Source organism: Anopheles moucheti, chromosome 2 (genome assembly GCF_943734755.1).
Source record: "Anopheles moucheti chromosome 2, idAnoMoucSN_F20_07, whole genome shotgun sequence".
In the NCBI taxonomy this organism is placed as follows: Eukaryota; Metazoa; Arthropoda; class Insecta; order Diptera; family Culicidae; genus Anopheles; species Anopheles moucheti.
Genome location: NC_069140.1, coordinates 23,248,796 through 23,274,020, shown reverse-complemented (window position 1 = coordinate 23,274,020; position 25,225 = coordinate 23,248,796). Strand labels below are relative to the sequence as shown.

The following is a 25,225-nucleotide window of genomic DNA, read 5'->3' as shown; positions in this document are numbered from 1 at the left end:
CCATGATCAATATTTTACCTTTTCGATTAGATTTTGTGCTATAAATTAACTCTGCTGTTAAATTTCCAAAAATTGCACAATCGGCACAAATTGTTTGGGGCCCCCAATACGGCGAGGCCCTAGGCGACCGCCAACTCCGCCTACCGTTTGATCCGCCGCTGCGAAGGATATAAGTGAAAGCTAGGAAGTGAGGAAACAGTGGCGAAGAAGAGGAACGAAGTAAGTAAAGAAAACGTAGTAAGGAACCAAAAGCAATTATGGAAAGAGACATTAATGTTGAAAATTAGATTCAGAATCTCCCTGTGAATAAAAACAAGGGTTACAGAGAAACTCCCACAACAGGTAGTGTCTATCGTTTCGCTAAATAAAAACTCCCCATACGTAAAGCTTTCACATTTTATTTATTCTCAATAGGGTTTACTCATGCCGGGTTGTAGTATTCGCATTTCATGATGTCACTCTTAGAAATTAAAAATAGCAATCACAAGGCAATACATATCAGTGGAAATATATTTTAAATTCCAAAACAAATCTTTTTCTTCGTTTTGCTCCGTACTGCTGTTATTGTTGCTGCTGATGCTGCTGCTATCTGGTTGCTCTGTGCACTGTGGGTGGTTACTATGGAATTCACAATTTTATTACCACACACTGTTTAAAGTAGATGCTTTTCAAGCAAAAATAAAAAACAAAATCCAACAACTTGACTCACCTTTCCTAACTATCGGTTGAATTCCCTGAACTTTCGTACCCACCCAATGGCAAAGTAATCAAGTGTCAACCATTCAACTTTTCTGTATGTACTGATTTTTTGTGTTTGGGGAATTCATGATACTGAAGTAGATCGGACTTGGTAAGTAGTTATTTCACTCACAATGGTACCTGTACCACCTTTTAATGGTACTTCCTTTTGTTAGCTGCATCTGTGCGAGTTTCACCGTAACTGTGGGATTTTTTAATCTATTTTTTTCTTTAAATTTTGTTGTGTAGCATTGTGTTTGTATGAACATCTTCAGAACCATTTCGCATATGTACAAACATGTTGCATTCTGCAGCCAATATATGTGCGTCGCGTTTTGCAAATACTAAAATTTTGTGTTGTGTTTGTGTTGGATTGTTTTACAGGAGCGTTGCCTATTTTATGCGCGCGAGATGATCGTTTGATGATATTTACCTGATTGAGCACAAGCTGTCTCAAGAAATGGACAATTTTTGTTTCATCTTTGGAACGGACGGTGGTAGTTAAATTTTAGAGCGCGCTCTCTCTCTCTCTCTCTCTCTCTCTCACTTTCTCTCTCTCTCTATCTCCCACACACACTCATTTTCGCTCTCTCTCTCGCTGACCATGTATAAGACGGGCCAAATAATGCACGCAAAAATCACGACAAAGCTCGGATTCCGATAGATAGTCACAAAGTTCACGAATAATAAAAACAACAAGCCCCCGAAATGTAACATTCCACGTTCCGTTTATCCATGAATCTACAAATCGCGTTTTATGCACGTATGTGTGTTTGGTGAGGTGTGTATCTGTTAGTGCTTTTTTGTTTCGTTTTTACACAAGATTTACGATAAGTTTCTCAAAATTAAATGACCAATGAGTGTAATTTTTTTTACGCATTCGAGTATGAGCTATTTCTTATGAGCTTAGCGGAGAATTTTTGTATCATTTCTTAAACCTCTCTTGATGCAATCGTGGGTTCCCATTATCGTTAATAATATGAATAGTTATAGTCTAGCCTTTGTTTTTTTTTGTTTTCTTTATAACTCGTGATCAAGCTTTTAAACTAGCAAAGCTTTTGAGATTTTAAACGTCTTTAAGTGTTGCAATGCACCACCGGAGCTCATCGTACTCCCCCATTTCTATTCCCACTTTGTTTGTCTATATCTTCTCCCACTCGACTCGCTTTTGTCACTCTTTAGCTCTCAGTAATTCGCTTCTTCTTTTTTGTTTTGTTTGTCCATTTGCTTGTTAAAATTTGGAAAATTTATAACTATTTTTATGTGCTTTTTGTTGCTTAGTTTTGCTTTTGTTTGCGTTTTTTTATTTGATTGATTTTTTTCTCTTTCTCTCTTCTATTTCAGACATTTTTACAAGGATTTTTTTTTCGTTTTGAAAGGTTAGCGAAAAAGGGATGTCAACATAGTAAAGGACGAGCAGGCGAATGCATTGCAATGCAGCCATGTTCAGGCAATCAGTATTAGCGTTCGAACAAGAGAAAACTTAGAGTAGAAAGGGGTTAACATATTTCTTCATTCGACAGCATTAAAAATGATAACACTGAAACCTAACACAAACATACAAAAACAGACTGCAAATTTTCACTATCACGCCTTTACGAATGGTACACACACTCAAGTAGTACACTCAAGTTTCATAATAATATTTTTTCGCGCAAAAAAATCAAAAACTCTGTGAGACACTCTGTTCCAATGTTACGAAATACCAAACGAAGTATAATTGCAATTTTTTGAAATTTTGAAACATTTGGATTTGTATTTATCCTACGTATGATGGCAAAACAATTGTCAAACAGTAAGGGAAAACTATTAACTTTGTTTTTACTCTTACGCTTTGATATCTGTTATGCCCACCGATTAGTAAGTGGTTGTCACGGGTGACACGCTGCACCTGATGCAGTGGCAAAAGCAGTTGCCTAATGTAGGCCAAAATATTATTTATAGCATCCGAAACTAAGCAGATAAATCACAAATAATTCAATTTTTACCATGCTTTTATAGTTATCAAAATGCAAAAATACACCTTTTTTAAGGGTACCAGAGTATACTACTCCCTTACAATCATCGATGGAGGCGCCCGGTAGTTTAGCGCTTGGTGACAGGACCAGTACCAAATCCCATCCGGATTATTCCTCCCTTACTAACCAGCTAAGGGTAAGCAAAATACAAAAAATGTGATAATGCCCGGCCACGAAGTCGCCTTACGATCAGCAGCTGCAGATCACCCTTTTAAAGCCCTGACGTGTAACATTTCCAATGAAAATTCTACGTCTCATAATGTCAATTTTCGAATGGACCGTTATTTATCCCACCGTAAAAGTGCGGTCTTCCGAAAGCGTAAAAAATATAAGCAGAGGGGAATGAAATGAAAGTATCAAAATGCTCTCTTACGCATGCGAAGTGTTAAACAGCGTTTTTAATTTTCTATATAACGTTTTAAAAATTATGTACTGTTTTCCTAGTCTACGAAATGATTTAGATGCGCTTGGTTTACTAAATACTATTCTCTTTCTCTATCTCTCTTTCTCTCTCTCTCATTTCACTTTGTTTCTTCCTATATAAAACCTTCTTTAGCTACAGCATTTTTTAAAGATAGTTTTAAAGAAACGGCGCTTTGCAGGCAGGCTATTAGAACTATTATGCATTTTTACCACCATCCAGGTTTTCAATTTTCGCTTTTCTGCCTACTTTCCTTCCTACTGTCTTTCCCACCATTTACTCCCTTTTATGCGTACTACAAATTTTTGCTAATAGGACTATTCTACATCAGTGTGGGTTGTGTTTTGCTGCTGTTTTTCATTGTTCTCTCTTTTCCGCACTGTTGCTGATGGGCTTATTCATTCTAAATATCTAGTTCGGTAAAAATCTATCAACAGTTCAACCGCTTGCCTTCACTATCATCATAATGTTACCAACCGTGGGATTTGCAGTAATTTTTTTTTTTTTGCACAATTATAGCTAGTCGTCCTGAAACGCTTGATACCATCTTTTTGTGTTTGTGTATGTGTAAGACCCGTCTCCGTCCCGCTCTCATCCCGTTCGTCCTATGCTCATCTTCACTACGAGGCAATAGAGTTGTGCATACAGCTCCGATCTTCGATCTACCACTAGATACCAATTTGCGTACACTAACTTCACAATCGAAGAAACATTCAATGAGTGATCGTGTTCGTGTCCGACAAAAAAAAGCAAACAACATTTCGTTTCCTTTTCCTTTACATTCCTACTGGCGTACACTAAATGCGCCAGTTACGCAGTGCACATTAAAAATCGTTTGCCATCAAACTAGAAACTGTAAAGGGAAAAGTAAGAAAAAACATTCTTTGGCCCATTTCTTCCATTCGCCGCACAAAAAAGCAATTGTTGCATGCCGTGTGCAGTGCATACGATTTTATTTTGTATTTTTGTTACATCTAAATTTAAAAAAAGCGAATACAGCGTAAACGTCCGCGAATGCAACGCTTCCTTTTGTTGGGCGGGTTCGCACTTAATCGTGCGCCGAATTGCGGTGACCATTACGAATTCTGTGTGTATGTTTTATCATTGCTTTTCTGCTTCAACCTGCTTCTCTCTGCAACACCTGCTTGTGCTACCTAACGCTGAGCTTGGCATGATTTGTTTCGAAATGGAGCTTAGTATGAGAGTGTCTGTGGGTGTCCATATGTTAGCGCCTTTGTTTTGCAGTTTTAGAAACAGCTTAAATATAAGCCCCATACTGTGGGAGCGTAGCACTTTTGTTTCCGGTGCAGGGTTTTTGTGCAGTTTTGTTTCCCTTTTGTTGTTCTTTTCCTAATCTGCCCGTTACACGTTTGCTTTGCATGCGTTTCGGTTTAATGGTCATTTATCTAGAATGCGCATGAACGATATAATGGTTACGCTAGTTAGTGTGGGCATTAGTCGTTTGCAGCGTTTTGCATAGGTCCGTGCCGGCAAAGGTAATGGCCGGTCTCCTTACTAGAAGTATTTTGCTTCATTCGCACAGGCTCGCGCACTTTAACAATCATAAGACAAGCAGATTCTTACTTAGTAAATTTAAACTTAACGTCCTCCAGACCGTGCACTTGACGTTTCAGACTGCGGCTATCGGACCAGGTGGAGTCGAGATACTGGTCGTCATCGTCTTGCTCAAGTTTCTGTAAAAGAAGAAAGGGAAAATTAGAATTAAAGTTTAAAATAGTCCATGTAACACGAATAGTATGTAGTTAAAACAATAAACCAACAAAACAAAATTCAGAAAGAAGTTTTCCGAAGCGAAAAACGAAAAAAAAACTAAAGTTTTGTGTTCCTCTCTCTGGCAGCCTGAAATAAGACGAAATTCTAGCTGTTTTTTAACAATAACTGTAAATGTAAGACTGCCTGAACTATGGAACAAACATAGACCAAATTCATTTAGAGCCTTCAATGGGCAGGTTCGTCCGTTGCAACCTGCGAAACGATAGACATTATAGAGGCTGCTTTGTTGAAGATAAAATGAAATCTATCATTTTTCCCTTAAACTCTAATAGGCTTTCAGTTATCGTGTGTGGGAGTTTTTGATTATGTTAAATAAAATCAAAAATTAAAAACAATTTTTGGAGAACTGCCACATTAATTCCCATTGCATTACGGTGAATTGGAATGTATAGAAAATTTTAAGTAATATTATGATAACGCAACCGATAAAAAAAATAACGCCGAGAAAAACAACTTCTGCAATAGTGGAATAATGAAAAAAAAGAATAATGTTTCAGGCATAAAAATTAATAGATTTAAACAAAAAAGGAAGCAATATGTTGTCTCATTTGAGTCTGTTGAGTGTTATTGTATAATAGTTAACTTCTACTACATAAAATATAAATTGTTTTTTTTTTGTTCAGCTCTTGCCAAATAGTAAGTACTAAATGATATATTAGACATGTTACTTCTTTCTGATTCATGTAGCTAAAACGGATTCGTCCAAAATTCAAACGATATTTCTAAAAATGAAAAAGAGACAAAGATATTAACATGTTCAACGATTGAAAGAAAATACAACCGAAAGGTGGAAAATCTGACAAACTATTCATAACTGACTCCTCAACCAGCTTCACCAATGCTTTCACAAAGAGGAAAACAAAATATGCACCAGGATTTGAGGGATGTTTTTTTTCAATTAAAACCATTGGCACCGACCGATACAGCTAAATGTGATACACCAAAACCTCCCCATGCAAAAAGTCGAGAAAATGGCAAATGAAGCGCACCTTACACAATCGCGTGCCCGCCCATATGGTGGTTGGCTGCGGTCCAATTCAATTGCTTATTCTTGGCTAGGGACCGTCAAGTGCAGGCGAATGATTACCGGCGGCCGATGTCGCGCAGTATCGCATAAAGTCGACACCGACGGCAAACGATGACATGCAAATCAGGCAGCTCTTTAGGGGTTTTTGCAAATGTTTTTGGCGCCAAAAAATTGAATTAAAAATCTCGCACTTAAATTGCATTCGCAGCGCTACGTCATGAGCGTCGACACACACACACACACACAACGAACACACAAGTCCGCTTATGTTGCAATGCACCCAGCTTGTGCTGCATGTATATCTCTATATACCGTCGAAAGCAGGGGCTATCGTAAATGGGGGCACCCAACGGATGTGGGACGTTAATTCTAGCCCGGCGCCACTAGAACGGGCACCAGTTGTGTGCAATCGATAATCGCTAAGCTAACCCATTGGCGACCGCTAATTTGGCCTCCAGCGGGTTCTCTTTTTGCTTCCTTTTTGTCGACGGCGCGCGCGGCACGCAAAAACCCATTGCTTTGATCGATGACACATTCTGCACCATCATTGCTACTACTACTACTACCACCACTACTACTATTGTGACCGCTGCATACTACCACCAGTGTGGTGTCGAATTCCGTAAGGCAGATCCATTCGACAAGAAGTCGGAATACCGCGCGGAGAAATGAACGGAAGCCATGTCAAATGGCATCACATCGCAATTATGCACCATAAAACAGCTGGCTGTTGGGGCGGTGCCGTGCGGCCTCCTGCAGCAGCGACACCTAGCAGCCTACAACCGTACCGGCCTATTAATGTAGAATGACGGGCGTGGAATTTACCCGTCCACATCAACGGTATTGAAAAATTCCAAACCAGTTCTGACAGTCTGCCGGTGGTTTCGTAACTAAATTCCACTCCAAATCGTGAAAGGGCCTTATTGGACTTATTTTTAACGACCAAACCGCTCCCCCCGCGCGTGTGTTGTAGAGTAACGTAGTATTGGGAAAGAGTGCTTTGTTTGTTCGGGGGCAAAAGATGAACCGCTAAACCAATAAAGGGTGAAAACAACTAATCTATAGACAAATCTGGCCGCAACAAGGACATTCGAATGGCGGAACATCTTACTAACCCTTGAAATGATGCCGAGTTCGAAAGCAAACCACCGTCGATGCTTTCGCGCGACATTTCGTCCGCCATCTTCACCTTCAGCTGGTGGCCGAACGAGTTCAGGTCGGAGGTGGAGTTCGGCGTGATCGGTTTGGACGAACCGTTCGTGTTGGTGGTCGCCGTCGTGTTGGTGTTGTTGATCGAGTTGGCAGTACCGTTCGGTAGTGGTTGGATCGGTGTAGTGGTCGTCGTGTGCACATCGTCCCCGTCCTGCTGCTGTTGCTTCTCGTTGATGTGGTTCGCCGTCACCTCCACCTCGTTCTCGTTGTTGATCTTGTTATCGTTGCCCTCGTCCGTCTCCTGCAGATCGTCCTCCCCGGTTTCGTCCTCCCCGTTCTTGTCCAGCAGTGCGGCCTCCTCGTCCTCGTTGAAGATGACGAAGTACGCGAACGCGAGATAGATCACCGAGATGATGAACGACGGTATCGGGATCGCCATGGCGTACACCAGATTGAGCGTGTTCTGCCACATGTCGAGATCGCTGATCACCAGCTCCGGATCGACGCGCGAATAGTAGCAGGTGAAGTTCGTCCCGATCGTCCAGTACTTTTTCGTCCAGATCGTGCAGTTCAGCATCGGCGGATAGCCGCAGCCCTTCACGTTCGGGTACAGCCGGGCCCCGGTGAAGTACCACTCGGAGTTATTCCCCATCAGGCCGGTCATTTCCTCCGGGTACTCGATGAACGCGTTCTCGTCGTCGATGATCGAGCTGATGAAGCCGTTCTTGGGGTCACCGAACCCGTTCAATCCGTTGCTGTTCTCCACCATCGCCATGTCGCCGTAATCGTAATCGGCCCGGATCGCACGCTCGAAGCGATTCAGCGCGCTACCGTATCTGCTGTTGGCGTTCGACCGGGACGATGAGGACGCACCGTCGGACGTGCTGATCGGCTGCTTGCTGGGCGGGTTGCCTACGCTATTGGTACTACTAGCTATACTATTATCTCTACTCTCCTCACGACTAATGCTACTATCACCAGTGGGTTTTGTTGAAGCGATTACCGCCGTCGATGGGGCCGGCGGACCCGCGGCCGACGCCGGATGCGATGGGGCCGTACCGTGCGCATCACCAGCGCCACCACCGGCGGCCGCCTCCTTGGCGGCGGCCGCCGCTAGCTGTGCGGCCGTCTTGTAATTGACGCGTATCTGCTGACACTCGTAGATGTCCTTGGTGCAGCCTTCGCGACACGACGCCCAGGAGCAATTTTTCGCCCCGTACAGATGCTCATTGTAGGCGGTCACGCACAGTGCCGGTGACTCATCGAACTGCATGAAGATGGTCTGGAATGCGGGCTCGATCACGAACGGTACCAGAAACAGGAAAGCGAACAGGCTAAAGGTGCCAAGCAGGATAAAGAAGGCGGTAGTGTAGAACAGTGCCTTTTCGCGGAATGTACGTTCGACGATTTCCTCATCCATATCTACTGTCTGCAGAGGACCGACTACGCGTTTTGGTGGCTGATATACTGGGGCGCTTTATGTACCTCGGGTGCGTGCGTATCGTGTGCGTATTCAGTGACTCGGTGTAACTCGGTGTAACTCGGCTGGAATTGGCCGCCAAGTTAGATTAGTTCCGCCCACCGCCTCCTGAGGATGTTGGCGATCTTGCCAACGACGAGCTTGTTGCGGACCCTTTCGCAAACACACCACTATCACTACGGGGTGCTGTTGATGATCAGGTTCACACGCCTATGGAGGATCCATCATGCATCCGTACGCAACCCGGTAAGGATCAGGCTCCTCAGTTTCTCGCCGCAGTTTCTGCGCTCACCTACGGCTGGCCTTCTTACCAAACGAAACAATTTCTTACGAAAACGAACCAGCACGCGCCTGGGTTGGGTCGCACGTACATTTTCCCAGCACAATCTCGCGTGGGGTCGGCCTGTGTTTTTATTGCGCCCACCCGACCGGGGGTCGATGTGGGAGTGAGTATTTCCAGGCTGTCGCGTCAGATGGGCATGGGTTCCGTTCCGAATGCCTTTCGGTTGGCGTGTTGCCGGACGAACGAACGAAAAAAAAGGAAAACTAAAAGGAAAAACACACAACGCAAAATGCCACCGTAACGGAACACGGGTGGCCAGAAGTGGGAAAAAAAGGGCAAACAAAGAAAGACAACAACGACGAAACAAAGCACGCGTGTGTGGTTTTGCGAATATTCTTCGCCTCGGTTCACTTGGTGTACGAAACCCGAAGGGGGTGGAAAAGCGCCCCCTTCAACGTCAACGGGGCGGCACTGGGGCAGGTGTGAGGGAGGGAAGGTGAGGGAGGGGTGTGGAAAAGTGGTTGACGTTTATGATACTTCGCGGGCACGGAGCTGAGACCCGAACGGTGACCTCGGCGACGATTCTCGCAAATGTTGTTGTGCTGTTGGGTTGTTTTTGCAGTTAATGTCTCTACTGCTGCTACTGTTCGTTCTCGAGCACCCGTCGCAGGATGGCTGGCACCACATCCATCCGTGTACACTATATTTATCTACACGCACACACACACAAACTCACACTCACAGAGGTCAATCCAACGGCAGAGCCTTCACAAGCGTAACCGACCGGACGAGAGCGTGTGCACTAACGGAGGTTGCCCGGACACTGGACCACACTTAGGAACGGTTCACCCCGTTGGCCACCGTGTCTCGTGGTGTTCCCCGAATTTCCTCGCCGGAAGGACCTCGGAAGGACTCGAACCCGAACACCGAGGAACACCAATCCGTACACGCCGGAGATGCACAGCCACAGCAGTCGCTTTGTGTGTGTGCTGTCTTTGTGCTTTGCATGCTCCGGATATATTCCGTTACCACACTTCGGCCACCATTGGGGTGCTGGTACCAATCCTTGACTGGGTGTACGTTTGTTTGTTTTTTTTTCTGTGCTTCCACCGAACTTTTTCGACACTGTTTCACTCTTTATCCTTTTACGATTTGCTGCTCGCTGGTGCTTCTGCTGCTGCTGCTGCTGCTGCTACTGCCGGCTGCCATCCCGCACATTCTCTCCCTGCCGGCTTTACATAACACTATTGCATGTGTGCTTCACACTGTGATTGTGAATTATAAATTATTTTATTTATCTGTCGTATTCGTTTCGCTTTTCCATTCTGTTTCCTCCACCCCACAGTTTTGTCCTACTCCTGGCGCGGCACGTTCAAAGCAATAGTCCGTGGCGAAACGTATCATTTTCGTGTGTATGTGTGTGTGTTTTTTTGTTATTGATTTAAAGAAAAAGTGGCCAGAAAACTTTATACGGTTCCTTCACACAGTCACACACTCACACACGCCAAGACAAACCAATCGCACGCACGTGGTTTTATGTACCGAATTGTGTAGCGATATTCATTTTTCCCTTCTGTGCTGATTCTTTCCATCACTCGTACAGCAATTTTCCCGCTGGGTGGAGAAAAACAAGAAGGTAACAAAAATCGAATCCCTTCGACCTCCAAGTTTACACTTTAAATTATTAACAACCCCCGCTCTGTATTTCCCAACCCAACACCCAACACAACCTCTTCGCCCGAACTCTTCGCTTCCAATTCCATATATCGGAACGTATCCGTGACGTTTCGTGATAACCAACACACACACACAAACACACACACAGACACGCGTGTACACACACGCAAGGGATTGTTACGTGAGTGAGCCGCACGTATATCGAGCACGGACAATGCACAGGCCCCGCGTATCCTTTTCGTCCGTTTCAACGCCCTTCAACTGCTTCGGAGGAACCTTCACCTTCTGCAGTGACGCATTCTCGACGCCATGGGACAAATCAAGTCAGTTCCAATTACCCTGCCGACACGGTGACGATGACATTTGAACCGACATCCGATAACTCCGTCGACGGTGAATTCCATCTCGAATGCGCCCCTCGCACAGCCCCTTTACACACTTGAACACACATGAATCCTTGTCCCGTATTTCGTGTGCAAAATGGCGTTTCGATCGTTTTAAATTAGCGCTCAAACATTCAGCAAAATTCACTGCACTGCCTAATCACGAACGGCCACGAGAAAGGAAAAAAAAAACAAACACATCCGCGTACATTCACGCGTCACGCAAACCAGTGGCGGGTCAATTTAAACGTGCACCTTCTTTCTAACCCATTTCCGTACAAGAATGCCACGCACCATTCAGTCATTCTGGAGTAATTTTTACGTAAAAAAAAAACAGAAACAACAACAACCCGTCGCCCGTCACCAGCCAGCTTCGAGTAGCGCAAGTCGCCCGTACCGTTTGGACAAATTATGCTCAACTCCGGGAGCGCTCGCCCACCATTTGCCCCGATTGCGTGCTAAGCCAGCTAATGCAGATCGTTAGCGAGCCATTGTCGTTGTGCTAGTGATTGGTTTTTCTTTCCGCAAAACTTTAAAGCACGGTTTGGGAGTAAGGCCAGACCAACCGGTGGGCACCCGGTAGAGTGCCGTGTGTCGGTCTGCAAACGGGAGAGTTTTGCATTACACCAAAATGACGTTTTAGCATGAAAAGGCAACTCTCCGCCGCCCCCTGAACCCGAGTGACACAATCCAATACTGTATTACTCCCTCAGATTCTACGCCAGCGGAACCGGACTAAACCTTGGGGGAGCAGAAAAAAAATATACATTCACGTACAACCATTCTTCTGAGACTTCTTGTCTCGTGTGTCGTGGGTTTCGCAAAACTCCAACCAATGGAGAATCGACGCAAAGCAAGACAAAAAATTGATTTTTCACCAACACTTTGCTTTGCTTCCGCGACATTGTGGTGTTGGGAGCAACCTTTTTTTGGAGAGGGAGGAAGGCGAATGTGAAATCTTTCACAAAGGTAAGAAATGAGCAGGATATAAACCGAGAGTCCTGTCACAACCAGTGGTAACTCCATTTTTTTTTTGCTTAAGCAAACTTGCTCCATCGATGCGATCGGTGCTTTTACAGAAATAGACTTGAAGTTAAGAATTGATGGTAGCTCTTGCTACCCGCAATGTGTAGTGGGCGACACACGAACATGGCTGAAGTTGCTCGGGTTCCTTTGCACGGAACTCGCCACATTAGCAGCAGGCAAATGGTCACACATTAGAATGTTTCGCTGCACAGCACGATGAAACGAAAAACAAAAGACCAAACCGTCTGCTGGAGATACGTTCGGTGAGGAAAATCCCAGGATCACTACACTACGCTCCTTCTAAGTCCGTCCATCCGTCCATGGACCATGTTTGTATGTGAACGAGCGTGCGTGTCGCCAGTTTTCGGGGCTTCGAAGGGGCCAAGATGCAGTACACGGTGCCAACCGAAACCAACCTCACACACCGAGCGCCATGGAGACGATTTTTCTCCCGTGCACCCCCGCTCGTCTGATGACCATTGTAGTTGTCCACTGTCCACTGTCCACTGTCCGTACCGCAAAAAATGCTGCACTATGTACAACTGTTCAAACAAGAAAACTAAAGTTTCCCTAAACACATAGCTTATGGATATTATCACATTTAAACGTGCTCACGTACTGAACAGCGACTGACCCCTGCTGGTTGGTGCTGGCAGTTTTGTGCTCTGGAAAAACGGCACCACCACCGTATCCTCGCCGTATCGGCTGCTCAGTCGAGCAAGGATATGTCGTGGGATCGGCTCTCCCGCAGTACGGTATCCTGAGCGCCCGTATGATGGTGGAGCTATTCGACTCTCTCCGAAAGCTTCCTGTTGAGTGCGCTCTGACAGGAGCAGCGAAAAAAAAACAGGATTCACGAACAACAACAAAGAGATTTTCGCTTCGTGAAGTTGACATTTGTGTACAAATTTGCGTGCAAGAAGGAATTTTGCGACGGTGGAAATAATTCAAAATAGTAGATATTCTCGATCAGATTAAGTACCTTGCTGGTTGGGAGGTAGATGCAATATAAAATTAGCTTTTCTAATAATTATAACGTATTACTATTAATATACCTTATTTCTTTACTATTAACATCTGTATATGTGATAAACAACCAGGCGCCTCCATTGAAAAAAGGGTTGTCAAATTAAATAATTTATTGCAGTATTTATGAAGCACTTTTTTTGCAGTATTTTTTATAATGTTTGATTAGATAATACCGCAAAGAGTTGGTCATTTTTCTTACAAAATGCAAAACATTTCCCTACAAGCGATAGCGCAGAACACCCAAACCATCGCAGTAAATCAAAACCTGCGCTTGCAAATATCAATCAAAGAGGAGTGTCGTCCTGCTGGCGACAAACCGTAACCGTCCGTGTGCGATGTATGTGGAGGCGCGAGCTTTTTCGTCACGAGCCTGCGCACACCGTCTCCCCCATCGGTCGCCGGAAGAACATTCGAGTGAGAAAATTTTGCTCATTTTCCACGGGCAGCAATTTCATTCATAGGGTAGATGACGAGATCGAAGCGTGTGCGGCAGGACTTCGTCATCGTTCCAGCAAACGCAGTGTGTTAATTAGAGGAAATAGATATTCACACCAAGCACAACATGTAATTGTAGTTAAATTGCATTATCTAAAAGCAATTCAAGCGGTCAAAGTCCTTGAGTTGAGTGAGCTCGTGGCTGTGACCAAACAACTGGCGTCTTGCGTTTAGAAACTACAGAATTCTTCATAGATTCCGCAAAGTCACTTGTTCACCATCGTGTCCGTATCTGTGTGTGTGTATTGGTGTGTGTGTGTGTGTGTGTTTGTGGGGTTTTAAGACTAAGAAACCTAGTGATACGTAAGAAAGCAATTGGTGTATTTCGTGAAACTTAACTCATTCTGTTTCCTGAAGCTCTCAGGTTATATTTCACGGTGATAGGGCTGTACGGTGATTTGCTTCCAAGCTTTAATGTCAGGGAAGCTTTAATTGTGGGGCAGGAAAATTGATTTTTCCCGTCCCTTTTGCAGTGTACACAGCGGATCGATTGAAGGGAATTTTCCTTAACTACAAAACTTTAACGTGCGAAGGTGGTAAAGTTTTGTAAGAATCCTGACCACAGGGCAAGGGAAAAGCAGTACATGCGAATGTGATTGCAATCAACAAAGAAAAAGGAAGCATGTACAGGACACATAGTTGAGAAGGTGGAATCGTGGAAAAGGTTCCCAAACGCTGGCGATGGAAATACCCGCATCGGCCAACAAGGAACAGCCACGATTAAAGCGGTGCGAAAGAGCGAGCGATACATTTTAATGAACCTTTTTTTCCTCTCCCCGCGCACTGTGTGTGACACACTGGCAGTGAAAAAAGAAAATTCAGCTGCCAGCAGTAGCAGCGAAAAGGAGGTGTAATTGTGCGCTAGAGAAAGAGTGAAAAAGAGAGGGAGAACGAGAGAGAGAGAGAGAGAGAAAAAGAGTGGAACTCGAATCGTGAACCATCAGCACTAAACGAAACGCAACAAAAAGGGGTTGGGGGAAACCGAACGAGCCCGAAAATACTGCAGTGGCTTCGCAAGTGCAGCAGTACCGACGAATATAGTTTGCTTCCCGTGTGACACAGGACGCTTATTCCCCCCGGGTGGTGCGAAAAGCCGTCCGAACTGCTGGTGCCGCCGCTGGTGCTGAATCCCGTCGCAGGTGGTCCGATGTCTGGGTGTAGATAGCACCACACTGAGGACGGTCGGAAAAAGGTAATGCATATTTTGCTTTTCAAAAGGAAAGCGCTCAAAAAACACTCCACACGATTTTCCAAACCGACCGATCTGGGTCAGGCCAACCAATGTACGTCATTTTGTAATGGCAAAACAAAATGGAACCGTGCGTTGTTTTGCATCGGTTGCTGTGGTTAAAATGTCTCCACTCCGCTTGAAGTGAATTCACTTTTATAAATCTCTTGCACGGCGAACAGACAACGGACAGACGGGCGGATTCTGTTCATGGTGGGCAGTACCAAGGTTGTACCAATAACACTAAACTTCATTTCTTCCTTCTTCAATCGTGCATAGCGCTTTGCTTTAGTGTAGGCAACAAAACAAACCAGAAAAAAAACGCAAAAAAGCATTTATTCCTCGCCAGCCGTAGACGGTGTGTATTGCTTGCGCAGGCAATTGGAAGGGGGCCCTCTGCGAGCTGAGCACCGGCCAGGACAGCAACGATGGGCAAGAAGAAACCAACGCCGGAGGAAGATCTGATCATACCGCCGCAGGATACGCGCATCTGCGGCGTCATCTGCATCTGTCAGCTGACGTTCGTGCTGAGTACGGTCGCGATCGTGTATCTGACCGTCGCCATCTACATGCCGTCGTCGCGCGCATTCAAGAGCGGCATCGACGAAACGCCGGTCATGTGCACGACGACCCGGGCCCTCAACCAGGACGCGTGCGAGTGGGGTTCGTGCGGCGAGTGGTGCCTCAGCAAAACGTCCGGCGCGTGCATCCAGATCTACGTGCACCTGCGCATGAACGGCAGCAGCCTGCTGTTCACGAACTGTACCAACTCCGCGAACAAAACGTGCTACGGCATCGATCAGGAGAACGCGAAAAAGTCCCGCTGCATTGCGGACGAGTGCAAGAACCTGACCGGCACGTTCAACTGCAGCACCGGGATGTGCATCAACATTACCGATGCGTTCGAGTGCGTGTTCAAAAACACGGACCCACCGCTCAAGTGTTCCGGGCGCCGGGGTAAGATTACCTGCATCGACATCACCGGGCTGTTCTCGTGCAACCGGGGAACATGTCGAAAGATAAGAACTCCATATAATTGCGATCGTCGTTGCGTCGACATACCGACCAGAAACAAAAACATGATCTTATTAAGTGGAGATAAAGTTTATCTTTCGCAATGTTCGAGCGCGATAGACATGGAGACGAAGCAGGAGGTGTGGAACGAGGCGGAGGACAAGGTGATCATGTCCTCGTGCTACAACATCCAGAACACGTCGCTCGGCATCGAGGCGATCGACTGCGTGAATGGGTCGGTGCTGGAGAAGACGGAGCTGACCGATCTGACCAACTTTACGTATCTCAGCTACCTGCACTACGCCGTGTCGAAACCGATCAAGGTGATTGCACCGCAGGAGCAGGACCTCACGCTGTCCAACGAGAGCCGGCTGATGATCAATCTCGAAGGGTGCGTCAACACGCTGCAGGACGAGTGCAAGGAGTTTCTGAAGGAGTTCGGCAAGGACGGTACGGATCATAATGCGCGGGCCCGGTTCCCGTGCTACTACTCCAAGAGCAAGATGCAGCAGGTGGTGGCCCGGTTCGATCTGGAAACGACCTACCGCCAGTTTATCGTCGGCTTCTTCGTGCCCACGATACTGTTTGCCGTGTCGTGCGTGACGCTCATCTTCTGCCAGCGCACCATCCAGGTCGGGGATGATGCGAAGATGCGGTTCATGGGTTGCGGCGATAAGAACCCGGTGGTGGCCAACGGGGGCGCCAAAAACCAGGACAAAGCCAACTCCGGTGACGGCGGTGGAGGTGGAGACTCCGTTATGGCTCTCTGAGATCCATCACGTAAGGCGTTGCGAATTCATACCTTCCTGCTACTACTGCCCTCTCTCTCTCTTCCATCTTAGTATCTTCCTTCCTCAAGTCAAACGAAACTCCCTGTTTTTTTTTTTTAAATTCCGACTCATTTTCCAATCATTTCATTCGTTCTTATGTTCTGTATAGTTTGTCTGCATATTGTTTCGTAATAGTTATCGAACTTTCGTTGAGCGCAAAGCCTTTACCATCCGATGGAATGAAGGCAAAACAGTCAACCATTCGATGCTAACGCTTTAGCTAGTACACTTGTAAAACGTTCCTGTAACGGGGAACCGATAAAGAGGGAAAGCCCCAATATTGCCACGGTCCCCACCTTCGGTCCAGCCAGCCAACGGAAAGAAGCACCTCCTCCACCTCCGTCAACGGATGTACGTGTTTTGTGCGACGTGCGGGAGATTTTGCTGCCAGCTTGTAGTACACCACCTAATGGTGTGGAGTGTAGCGAAAGGTGTGACCGGCAAAGACCGGGCCGGCGCCTGTACGGTTCCTGCCACGTCCAGCGTTGAACTCACCGTTCGGCACACGCGGCCCAACTCCAACACCCGGAGCGAGACCGAGTGGTCTCACACTGTCAGGACGCACGCTTTAAAGCCAGACAATGTTATCACATTATGTCCACACCACTTCAATTAGTGGAAAGGGCTTGCTACAGTGCTGCCCAGTAAACTCTCCCGTCCGTTACGTCACGTTACGTTATATTTCCCCCGGAGGGCTGCTTTTCGTTTCTGCTGGTGGTGGTGGTGGTGGTGATGTCATCTACTCTGTCATGTTCTGCATTCTTGTTTTGTACTGCAGTGTTGTTTTTTTAATGTTTCCATTCCGGTAGTTGAGTTTGTTCAAATTTTACCCCAACCATTTTCTTTTTCGTTTTAGTCCCGTCTCTTCCTTTGCTGATAGTACTGATGTTCTATGTTTGTTTCCCTTCTTTTTTCTCTCATTTCAATGTTGCAGGCATTCCTCTGCTGCAAGAAGATAGTCCAGTGCATCAATCGGGTGTGTTTTCTCTACACTAAAACCGTTTCCGGCCAGAGTGATAATCGGTATTCTTCAGTCTATCGTCGCCCTTACCCTTGCCTGAGAGCCTACGTCTACTATCCCGTTGTTATTCGTACACGTGTTATTTCATTAACCTGATCCTTTGCGATACGCACCCACACTCACACCCACACATCACACGATAGCGCCACAGGAACAACGAAAAAAAAAAGCATTATTTCGCATAATAACCGTTCAGGTGTGTGATATACCCCTCGGTACCCGGTAGTATGCTTGCATGTATGCCGAACTAAGTCACCGCAACGAGGTGCAAGGTTTGCGCCACTGCAACACCTTGAGGGGAACCCTGAACTCTACCGCAAGCCAGTGCACAACGCGCCACAAACGCCGGTCGCCGGGTGTGCGAAGCTGATCTCAAGCACCATTAACCATTAAGGCCCACCTTGTGTTCCGTTTGATCGAACACAGCGCTATCAATGCACCGACAGTATACGGCTCGTAACAGTTACCAGAAAGCAACTGGCCTTGTTGGCACTCAGCCGATCGAAAGGATCTGATTGCTTGGAGGTTATAACCCGCATGGCATAACACGACACCAACACTAGGATAAGCGCTACACACGAATGGGCCAGTGGATGACATACGAACCACCTTTCCTTCCCCACTTCACCGTCGGATTACCCATTGTATTGTTAAGTAATATGTAATTTTATCAACGTGACACATTTTGTTTAACAATATATTGTTCGATCTTTCGATGCAACCGATGCCTTGCGTTCACACTTAGCAGCAATACGTTCAAATTTGTAACGAAGCGGCGGGGCGCAAGAGAGGGAAGAGAGAGAGAGAGAGAGTACGAACAAAAAAAGGAAAAGGCATCCATCTAGCGAAAGGAAGTGCATCGAGATATGAGGCAAACAGAAAACAAACAACCCCGTTAAGTGATATTTTAATTGTCGACAAACCAACTCCCGTAAATTGATGACGAGCGAGATACCGGCCGGACGTACGCGCCACCAAACGGCGGACATCGACGCGTAACAACACGAGCGTCCGGTTTATTGTGGCAAAAGTGGCAAATAATATCGTTGTCGTGTGTACTTTCGCCCCATTTTTTGTTTTCGCTAGGCTGGAAATTTGCCACCACTGTTGCCGCCACCAGTACCGTACCAGTGGTTGGAGGAAACAAACGAAAAGAGAGAACCACTACGCTGGATCATCGAACAGGAGCTGGACCCCCCCCGCCAGAGGGGATCACTCCACGACCACGAGATAGAGGAATGCGTGTACCGTAGAGCAAGAAGCGAACACAGTTTGTAATGCTTCACCGAACAAATTAGAACAAATATTTTAGTAACCGAAACCGTAATAGAGGCAACGCTAATTAGCACAACACTACAACTACTCTTACTACTACTGCTAAATCGAAAGCGAACATAAAACGGTTCACGGTCGCTTGAGCGCACTTGAGCGACTGCCCCGGAGCTCCGAGAAGAAGCTGTAAATGATACGATCGTGTGTTGGAGAGCATTTGGCGAATATTGAACACAAGCGTCACAACAAGGAACGGCACACCGCTGCCGTTGTGCTGCCACAAGACGCAAGGCACCGTTTTCGACCATTTTGTATTCTTCAGCCAGTTGCGGTAGAATCCCTACCCGTTTATAGTAGCCGTTAAGTCCACGTTAGTCAAAACAAACAATATCGGCTTGAGCAGTTGAGAAAAAAAGGTTAGGAAGCAAAGCAGAATTCAGGCTCTGCCAATGACAACTTAAAATCTTCGATTAGACGCTTCAGCCAGATCAGATAATCCGCTGAAAAGGCAGAGAGAGAGCGCGCGTGTGAGTGTGCATCAGGGTGGCAGCTTGGTCGCGAACGACAATACCTTCGGTTTTTGCCGGAAAACTACTACGCACAGTCAGACGATGCGATCCATCAACGATATCCGAGGGTCGTCGTCGACGCTGTCGGGTGCGCCCAGCTTAACGATGAGCAAACCCAGCTTGAACAACAGCAAGGCGAGCCTCACACACAGCAGACAGAGCATCAGCAATTCGAATCGGGAAGACAGACCACCAACCAGAGAGGAGCTGATTGCCGAGTTTCTGGATAAGGCAAAGTTCTACACATCCCTCTGTCTAGGTAGGTTTCATTCGTAGTTCGAAGCGGAAGACATCATCGACTCACTGTTCGAACTCACTGTTTGTGTATTTTGCAGGTACGACGGCCATCCTGTCTGTGTTTGCATTTCTCTTTCTGATACCGTTTGTGGTGGATCCCGCAATATCTACGATCGTGGCGGATTACGACCCAATACCGGTGACGTGCGTCGTGACGGACCACGTGTACGCGGAAGGGATGCGCAACTGCACGTGGAGCTCGTGTCGGGAAGGTTGTACGACCGCCGCGATCCGGTGTCACCAGCTGCTGGTTAACTACACCAAGATAGCGTTTCACGAATGGCACAAACATCCGCGAGATCTGGACAGCATCGAGTGGGACGTCATGGATACGAAGTTTCTCGTCAACACCGAAGGCTGCGGGTATCCACCACGGGTGAACTGTTCGGAATTTGCTAAACAGTACGGGTAGGTTCAAGAACTCTGGGGTTGTTGCTGCTGGTATCTAATGTTATGCTCTTCTGGCACAGTTACTCGCACGTTGGTGAACCGTTTCCCTGCTACTACAGTCGTGCCTACCCAGAAATCGTAGTTGCTCGCTACTCCTGGGATGACAATCTGAAGCACCTGATACTATCGCTGATCATACCGAACGTGCTGTTCGCTGTGTCAATCGGTGTTCTGAGCTACTGGTATTGTCCTTGCTGTGATAAAGCCTGCCACAAGTCGCCTCGCGTCTACGCGGAAAAGTATCCTACGAAAGAGAAGTAAGTCCGGGTAGACTGCACCCTGTTTGCTGGCGTACTGTCCAAGTACGCGAGTTCGCCCCTCAAATCGCCCTTCAAAACTTACCACATCTTCATCGCCCCACATACACTCAAATACACACTAGCGTCATTAAGTGGACACTCTCTGCTGCCTGGAGTTAGATCACCACCTTAGGAACATTTAGGGGTACCGCCTTACTCACTGCCTACATCTTCACTAGCGCACCAGTCAATCGAAACACCATTTTGTGAAGTATTCATTCCTGCCCTTCGGAGACTTGCTCGAAGTCCGAGTGGCTAACGTGCACCGTCTATAACTTCACCACTCACCTATCTAAACGAAGTTTCTTCTAACCTTTCGCCAATAGCTCCCTCGATGTATGTGTGCGCAAAACGCGTTTGTGTGTTAATCAAATTAAGTATTTGTGTTATGATTTTCCCCGTTCTGCTCTGTACTTTGTTTGTAACTCACAATTCCAATCTGATTCTTTTGCTCTCTTCCTATCGCCTTTACTATCTTACCACTAATGTACTACTATTTGCGATGTATCTTGTATGACCAAACCCAACAACCAAAAATGAACACTGCACCACACTTCTTGTTATGCGTATTTTACTACCAGTCACGGGAAAGTTGATCGTTGGCGAAGCATAATTGTTTAAGCAATTTTGTTTTTGATATGTTTTAATGTTTTGTATCATATATCTCCTTAAACACGCACTTTCTTGCAAGGCGAAACTATCGTTTCCGCATTTGCAAGGAAGCAACTAAAGTACAAACAAAATGTCCTTAAAGTTGAAAAGAAAAGCCCAACAACATGTTAAACACACCCACACACAGAGACACAGATCACCTGATCGCGGTTGTTTTTTTCTCCTCTAAATCCCTGTCTCATGCAAGTTTGTTTAGAGTCCTTTTTTTGTGCAAAAAGTATTTACCATCTTTTTTGTTTCCGTTTACTACCAACATCACGCACATCTTACTCGTTGATGATGCTCATAAGTGCTTCTTCTTTTTCCCTGTATTTTATAGCAAACTTCTATGCCGTAGTGACGATGAGGAAGACGAACTAGACTACTGAAAAATAAAAAAATACACACACACCGTCTCTCTCTCTCACACAAACACACACGATACACAAGTTTACACATTTTACAAATGTTTCACCACAAAGCAGCGGATTTTTGCGTTTTTTGTTTTGGATAAAGTACACTTTCACACGGTATATTTTAAATGTTCGAATTCAAATAGCAAAAACTCGACTATTTTGAGTTTTTATCCATGTATTTCTCTTGTTTTTTTTAATACACATTCCTCCGTGACTCCAGTGATGTGGAGTTTGGGAGTTTTGCTAAGTTTTACTGTTCCTTTTGACTGATCGTATACATACCGTCGCGGCCAAGTCTCGGTGAGGAGGCACACGAGCCTGCCAAGGCTATCCATCGACTAGTGATGGTATTGCATACATCAGCAAAACCAACAGGACAACGGATTCGTTTAAACCCAAAGCTAGTAAATAAGATACAATAGCCAAGTTATATCAACTACTTCAAAACTATTGCCTTCACCTTTCTTTTAAAACCCATTCCATGTGCATGTACACCAACACACCCAGTTTATTGTCAGTCCGCTTGCTATACTTCGATCGTTACTGATGATAAATAGTATTTTGCATATAGCATAGTAAATATCTATATACATATAAATATATATATAGCTTTACATCGCTTAGCGAGGCTGCACTCAACAGGGCTTACATTTCGGGACATTTTGCAATAAATTACCCCAAATCTATGTACGATTGCATTCGCTGTGAGCTGCGTGTGCCGATTGCCGATGCCGATCTTTTACCAGTCAGTCAGTCTTTAACAGCTGTTAATTACATGTGTAACAAATCTTGGAAACGAAATTCGGCAGATACTGTAAATAGTGTACAAAGTTATGTACAAACGATAAAGAAGCTCGCAGGGCAACGCTGTTCCAAACAGAGAGGAAAAGTAAAAAAGAACTCCTGTACATACATTTTATGGCAATCGAATAGAGTCGTCTAAACGCGATTATGCTCTGCTATTTCTTCCTATTCATATATTGCCAAGTGAATAGCAAAACTGTTTTGTTGTGTTGAGCGTAGTCTATATAATTTAGTCTGTGATAACAAAGCATTGCGTCAACCGCGTTCACCATAAACCATTAACGAAACGAAATACCATCCAGAGGCACCAAAGAATTTGTTTTGTTTTTGCCATGGGGATTAGTAGCGCAGAACAGCAAGCCTCAACAATACTGCAACCGCATTGAACGAATCGCTTGCGAACGGGAGCATTCCATTTGCAATCTTGCTTCTAACTCTCACAAGTTTCACAACTTTTGCCGTTGTTCTATTTCTGCATCTGTTTTAAAAAGCGCTTGCATAATTTATACTTTTCAATAGTTTCTGAATCTGATGTTCTAGAACCACCAAGCGTTAGCGTTCTCTACTCTAATACATACGTTTTGTTTTCCTTTCAATCACCACCGAAAAATAAAACAATCGAAACAACTCTTACTCCCGATTTCTTCCCACGACTTCCCATCCACCGTGGAACAACCGTATGTCCCCGGAAACCATACCAAAAACAACAACCCTGTACTACACATAAACCCCTTTATACACGCATAATCACTTCAACAACATTACTGCAACGATAACGACCACCTGGCACCGGAAGGAAAGAGTCGTGGAAAATTGAATATCCACAATCGGAGTTCATCCAATAGCAAGTGAGAACGGCTAGAGCAGAATCGTAAAGGATAACGGGAGGGAATCTATGTGTATGGGGATGGCATACGCGGACCTACTGGTCGTCCGAGCGGTCCTCAGGTCGCAGGGCAACAAATTGCGGAGCACACCACGCCATACACATCACGGCCATCGCCGGCCACACGATCGGGCTTCAATGCATCATCATCATCATCATCCTGTTCAACCTATGTACCAGTGTACACCACGCCGGGGATCAACAAGAATCAATCGTGCATCGCCGTTTGTAGCATCGTTAGCGTGGAATTGTTAAGTTTACATTACTTCTTTCGATTGGCAAAACACAAAACAAACCCGAAACGAATCTCACAAACTGTTAAACATCATCTCTATAGTTAGACACGCAAACAGAATAGAAAGATTAGCCAGATTAGCCGCGGATAGTATTTTACCGGCGAGAGTGTTTTTTTCTTCTATTTTCTATTAAAAAAGAAACACACCATTCACATAGGATACTACTTCCTCTCGAGGCAGTTTTTATCCTTCCCCTCCCACGTTATTGTTATTTCGATATGGAACTGTTAAACCCAACACGCCTATAATAGGACTCTCAAACAGAATAAAAGGCACGTGTGGTGGAGTAAGACGAAGCTAATTTCGATATTTTTTTAGATAAAAAAAACAGCTTCAGAATCAAGGGCTCGCGAAGAAAATGCAAGAAAAACGATACAGTGGTTAAATCAACATTATCAACCAAAAAAAAAAAGAGAAATAACTTCAAAAGCTAAACCAGCTTAATCATTACAAAAGTATGTCAGACAACTCTTACGCAAACAAACAAACAAAATGCCGGTGAGTTTGAAATGCTTTATCGATCAATCTTTGATATGAAACCTAGCACATCTAAAAACTTTGTACATTTTTGAATAAACCTAATATATTTATGAAATATAGAGCAATGCTTGAAAGACAGAATGGAATCAATCTTTCATGCGCTTATTGCACTTTTGGCGATGACAGAGCATGGATCCGGAAGGAGTCCATCACATGAATATATCAGACGAATTAATATTGTAATTGAATGAATATAAAACCGGTAGTTAAAGTAATATAGTATACCACTTACCTTCAACTCTTCCTGACGGCGATAGGCATGCATCATCATCTGCTTCTTCGCATCCTCCGAAATGACTGGTTCCCGACCCGGTGCACCCTCGTTCAGCTTGGCAAGCTTTACAATGATCTTGGTTTTCTCGTTCGCGCCTACGATTTCTCCGAGCCGTTTGTCGGTTTGCATCATTTTTCCGGCAAACCACAGCTGAACCTTGGACGGTTCGATCACCTCCAGCGATGCCTGAAGTTATACGAAACGGTACCATTAGGCTACTTTGAGACGACGCGGGGCATGATGAAACTTACTTGCGTGCCAGTTAAATCTTCCGTGTTGCTAAACTCCATGCGAATAGGATCATGCGGTGGAAGTTGCATTGGATAGACGATAGTTACGGCGCCGCGTAACAAATCCAGGCCATCCTGCACAATGCGTTGCGTTAGGGGTTTGTTTTCGGTTACTAGCTGCTTCGAAATCATAGCTTTTGCATCTTCGATCGCCTTTGACAGTATTTCACCCATCTTTAGCTGTGGTTGTCTGCCGTTACGGCGACCGACGGGATCCAAATTGAAGCGCCACCCTCCGGACGGAACGCACTTGTCGCCCCATTCGTCAACGAGATGCAACTCTTCGACCTGCTCATCAGCCAAGCCCAGCATATCGGGCGGTAACATGGTACCATGTTTCGCCAATTCTTCGATTTCTAAAATGAAAAACTTGGCCATTGTTATCCAAAACGAGTTCATATTTCATCATTCGCATCATGCACTTACCAGAGCATACGCGGCTAACTTTGAGACGCCCGTTGTAAATGGTCACCAATTCGTAGGCAAGTTGCTCGATCCCAATGCCGGTAGATGTTTCGTACAGGAACTGAGGTTCATCACCACGTTTCACATGAAGCAGGACCAT

General features: G+C 45.4%; 3 protein-coding genes across 6 annotated transcripts; 2 read left to right on the top strand and 1 right to left on the bottom strand.

Annotated features, from left to right (window-relative positions):
* Positions 1–382: 382 nt before the first annotated feature.
* On the bottom strand, positions 383–25,225 carry LOC128298618 (cilia- and flagella-associated protein 298). 2 transcript variants are annotated; one of them, XM_053034386.1, is made up of 4 exons: positions 25,087–25,225; positions 24,622–25,016; positions 24,329–24,556; positions 383–4,871 (listed from the first exon to the last, which is right to left on the bottom strand). In XM_053034386.1, the coding sequence occupies exons 1-4, from the start codon at positions 25,223–25,225 to the stop codon at positions 4,758–4,760; spliced, it is 876 nt and encodes a 291-aa protein (XP_052890346.1). In that variant the 3' UTR covers positions 383–4,757. The 2 variants fall into 2 exon arrangements, with proteins under 2 accessions (XP_052890346.1, XP_052890345.1); XM_053034385.1 differs by lacking the exons at positions 24,329–24,556; positions 24,622–25,016; positions 25,087–25,225 and adding an exon at positions 7,114–9,112.
* On the top strand, positions 13,490–17,590 carry LOC128298619 (uncharacterized). Its single transcript, XM_053034388.1, has 4 exons — positions 13,490–13,592; positions 14,328–14,715; positions 15,031–16,545; positions 17,530–17,590. The coding sequence occupies exon 3, from the start codon at positions 15,180–15,182 to the stop codon at positions 16,533–16,535; it is 1,356 nt and encodes a 451-aa protein (XP_052890348.1). The 5' UTR covers positions 13,490–13,592; positions 14,328–14,715; positions 15,031–15,179; the 3' UTR covers positions 16,536–16,545; positions 17,530–17,590.
* Positions 13,796–24,050, top strand: LOC128298620 (protein tipE). 3 transcript variants are annotated; one of them, XM_053034390.1, is made up of 6 exons: positions 13,796–13,826; positions 18,362–19,716; positions 19,793–20,162; positions 20,225–20,461; positions 21,495–21,974; positions 23,171–24,050. In XM_053034390.1, the coding sequence occupies exons 2-5, from the start codon at positions 19,500–19,502 to the stop codon at positions 21,541–21,543; spliced, it is 873 nt and encodes a 290-aa protein (XP_052890350.1). In that variant the 5' UTR covers positions 13,796–13,826; positions 18,362–19,499; the 3' UTR covers positions 21,544–21,974; positions 23,171–24,050. The 3 variants fall into 3 exon arrangements, with proteins under 3 accessions (XP_052890350.1, XP_052890349.1, XP_052890351.1); XM_053034389.1 differs by lacking the exon at positions 13,796–13,826 and having other exon boundaries at positions 17,974–19,716; XM_053034391.1 differs by lacking the exons at positions 13,796–13,826; positions 21,495–21,974 and having other exon boundaries at positions 17,974–19,716.

Excerpts from the sequence above, each read along its gene's own strand:
- LOC128298618 (XM_053034385.1), bottom strand. The coding sequence starts at position 8,570 with ATGGATGAGGAAATCGTCGAACGTACATTCCGCGAAAAGGCACTGTTC. Across the intron at positions 4,872-7,113 it reads AACTCGGCATCATTTCAAGG|AAACTTGAGCAAGACGATGA; the intron begins GTTAGTAAGATG and ends CTTCTTTTACAG.
- LOC128298619 (XM_053034388.1), top strand. The coding sequence starts at position 15,180 with ATGGGCAAGAAGAAACCAACGCCGGAGGAAGATCTGATCATACCGCCG.
- LOC128298620 (XM_053034390.1), top strand. The coding sequence starts at position 19,500 with ATGCGATCCATCAACGATATCCGAGGGTCGTCGTCGACGCTGTCGGGT. Across the intron at positions 19,717-19,792 it reads CTACACATCCCTCTGTCTAG|GTACGACGGCCATCCTGTCT; the intron begins GTAGGTTTCATT and ends TGTATTTTGCAG. Across the intron at positions 20,163-20,224 it reads GAATTTGCTAAACAGTACGG|TTACTCGCACGTTGGTGAAC; the intron begins GTAGGTTCAAGA and ends CTTCTGGCACAG.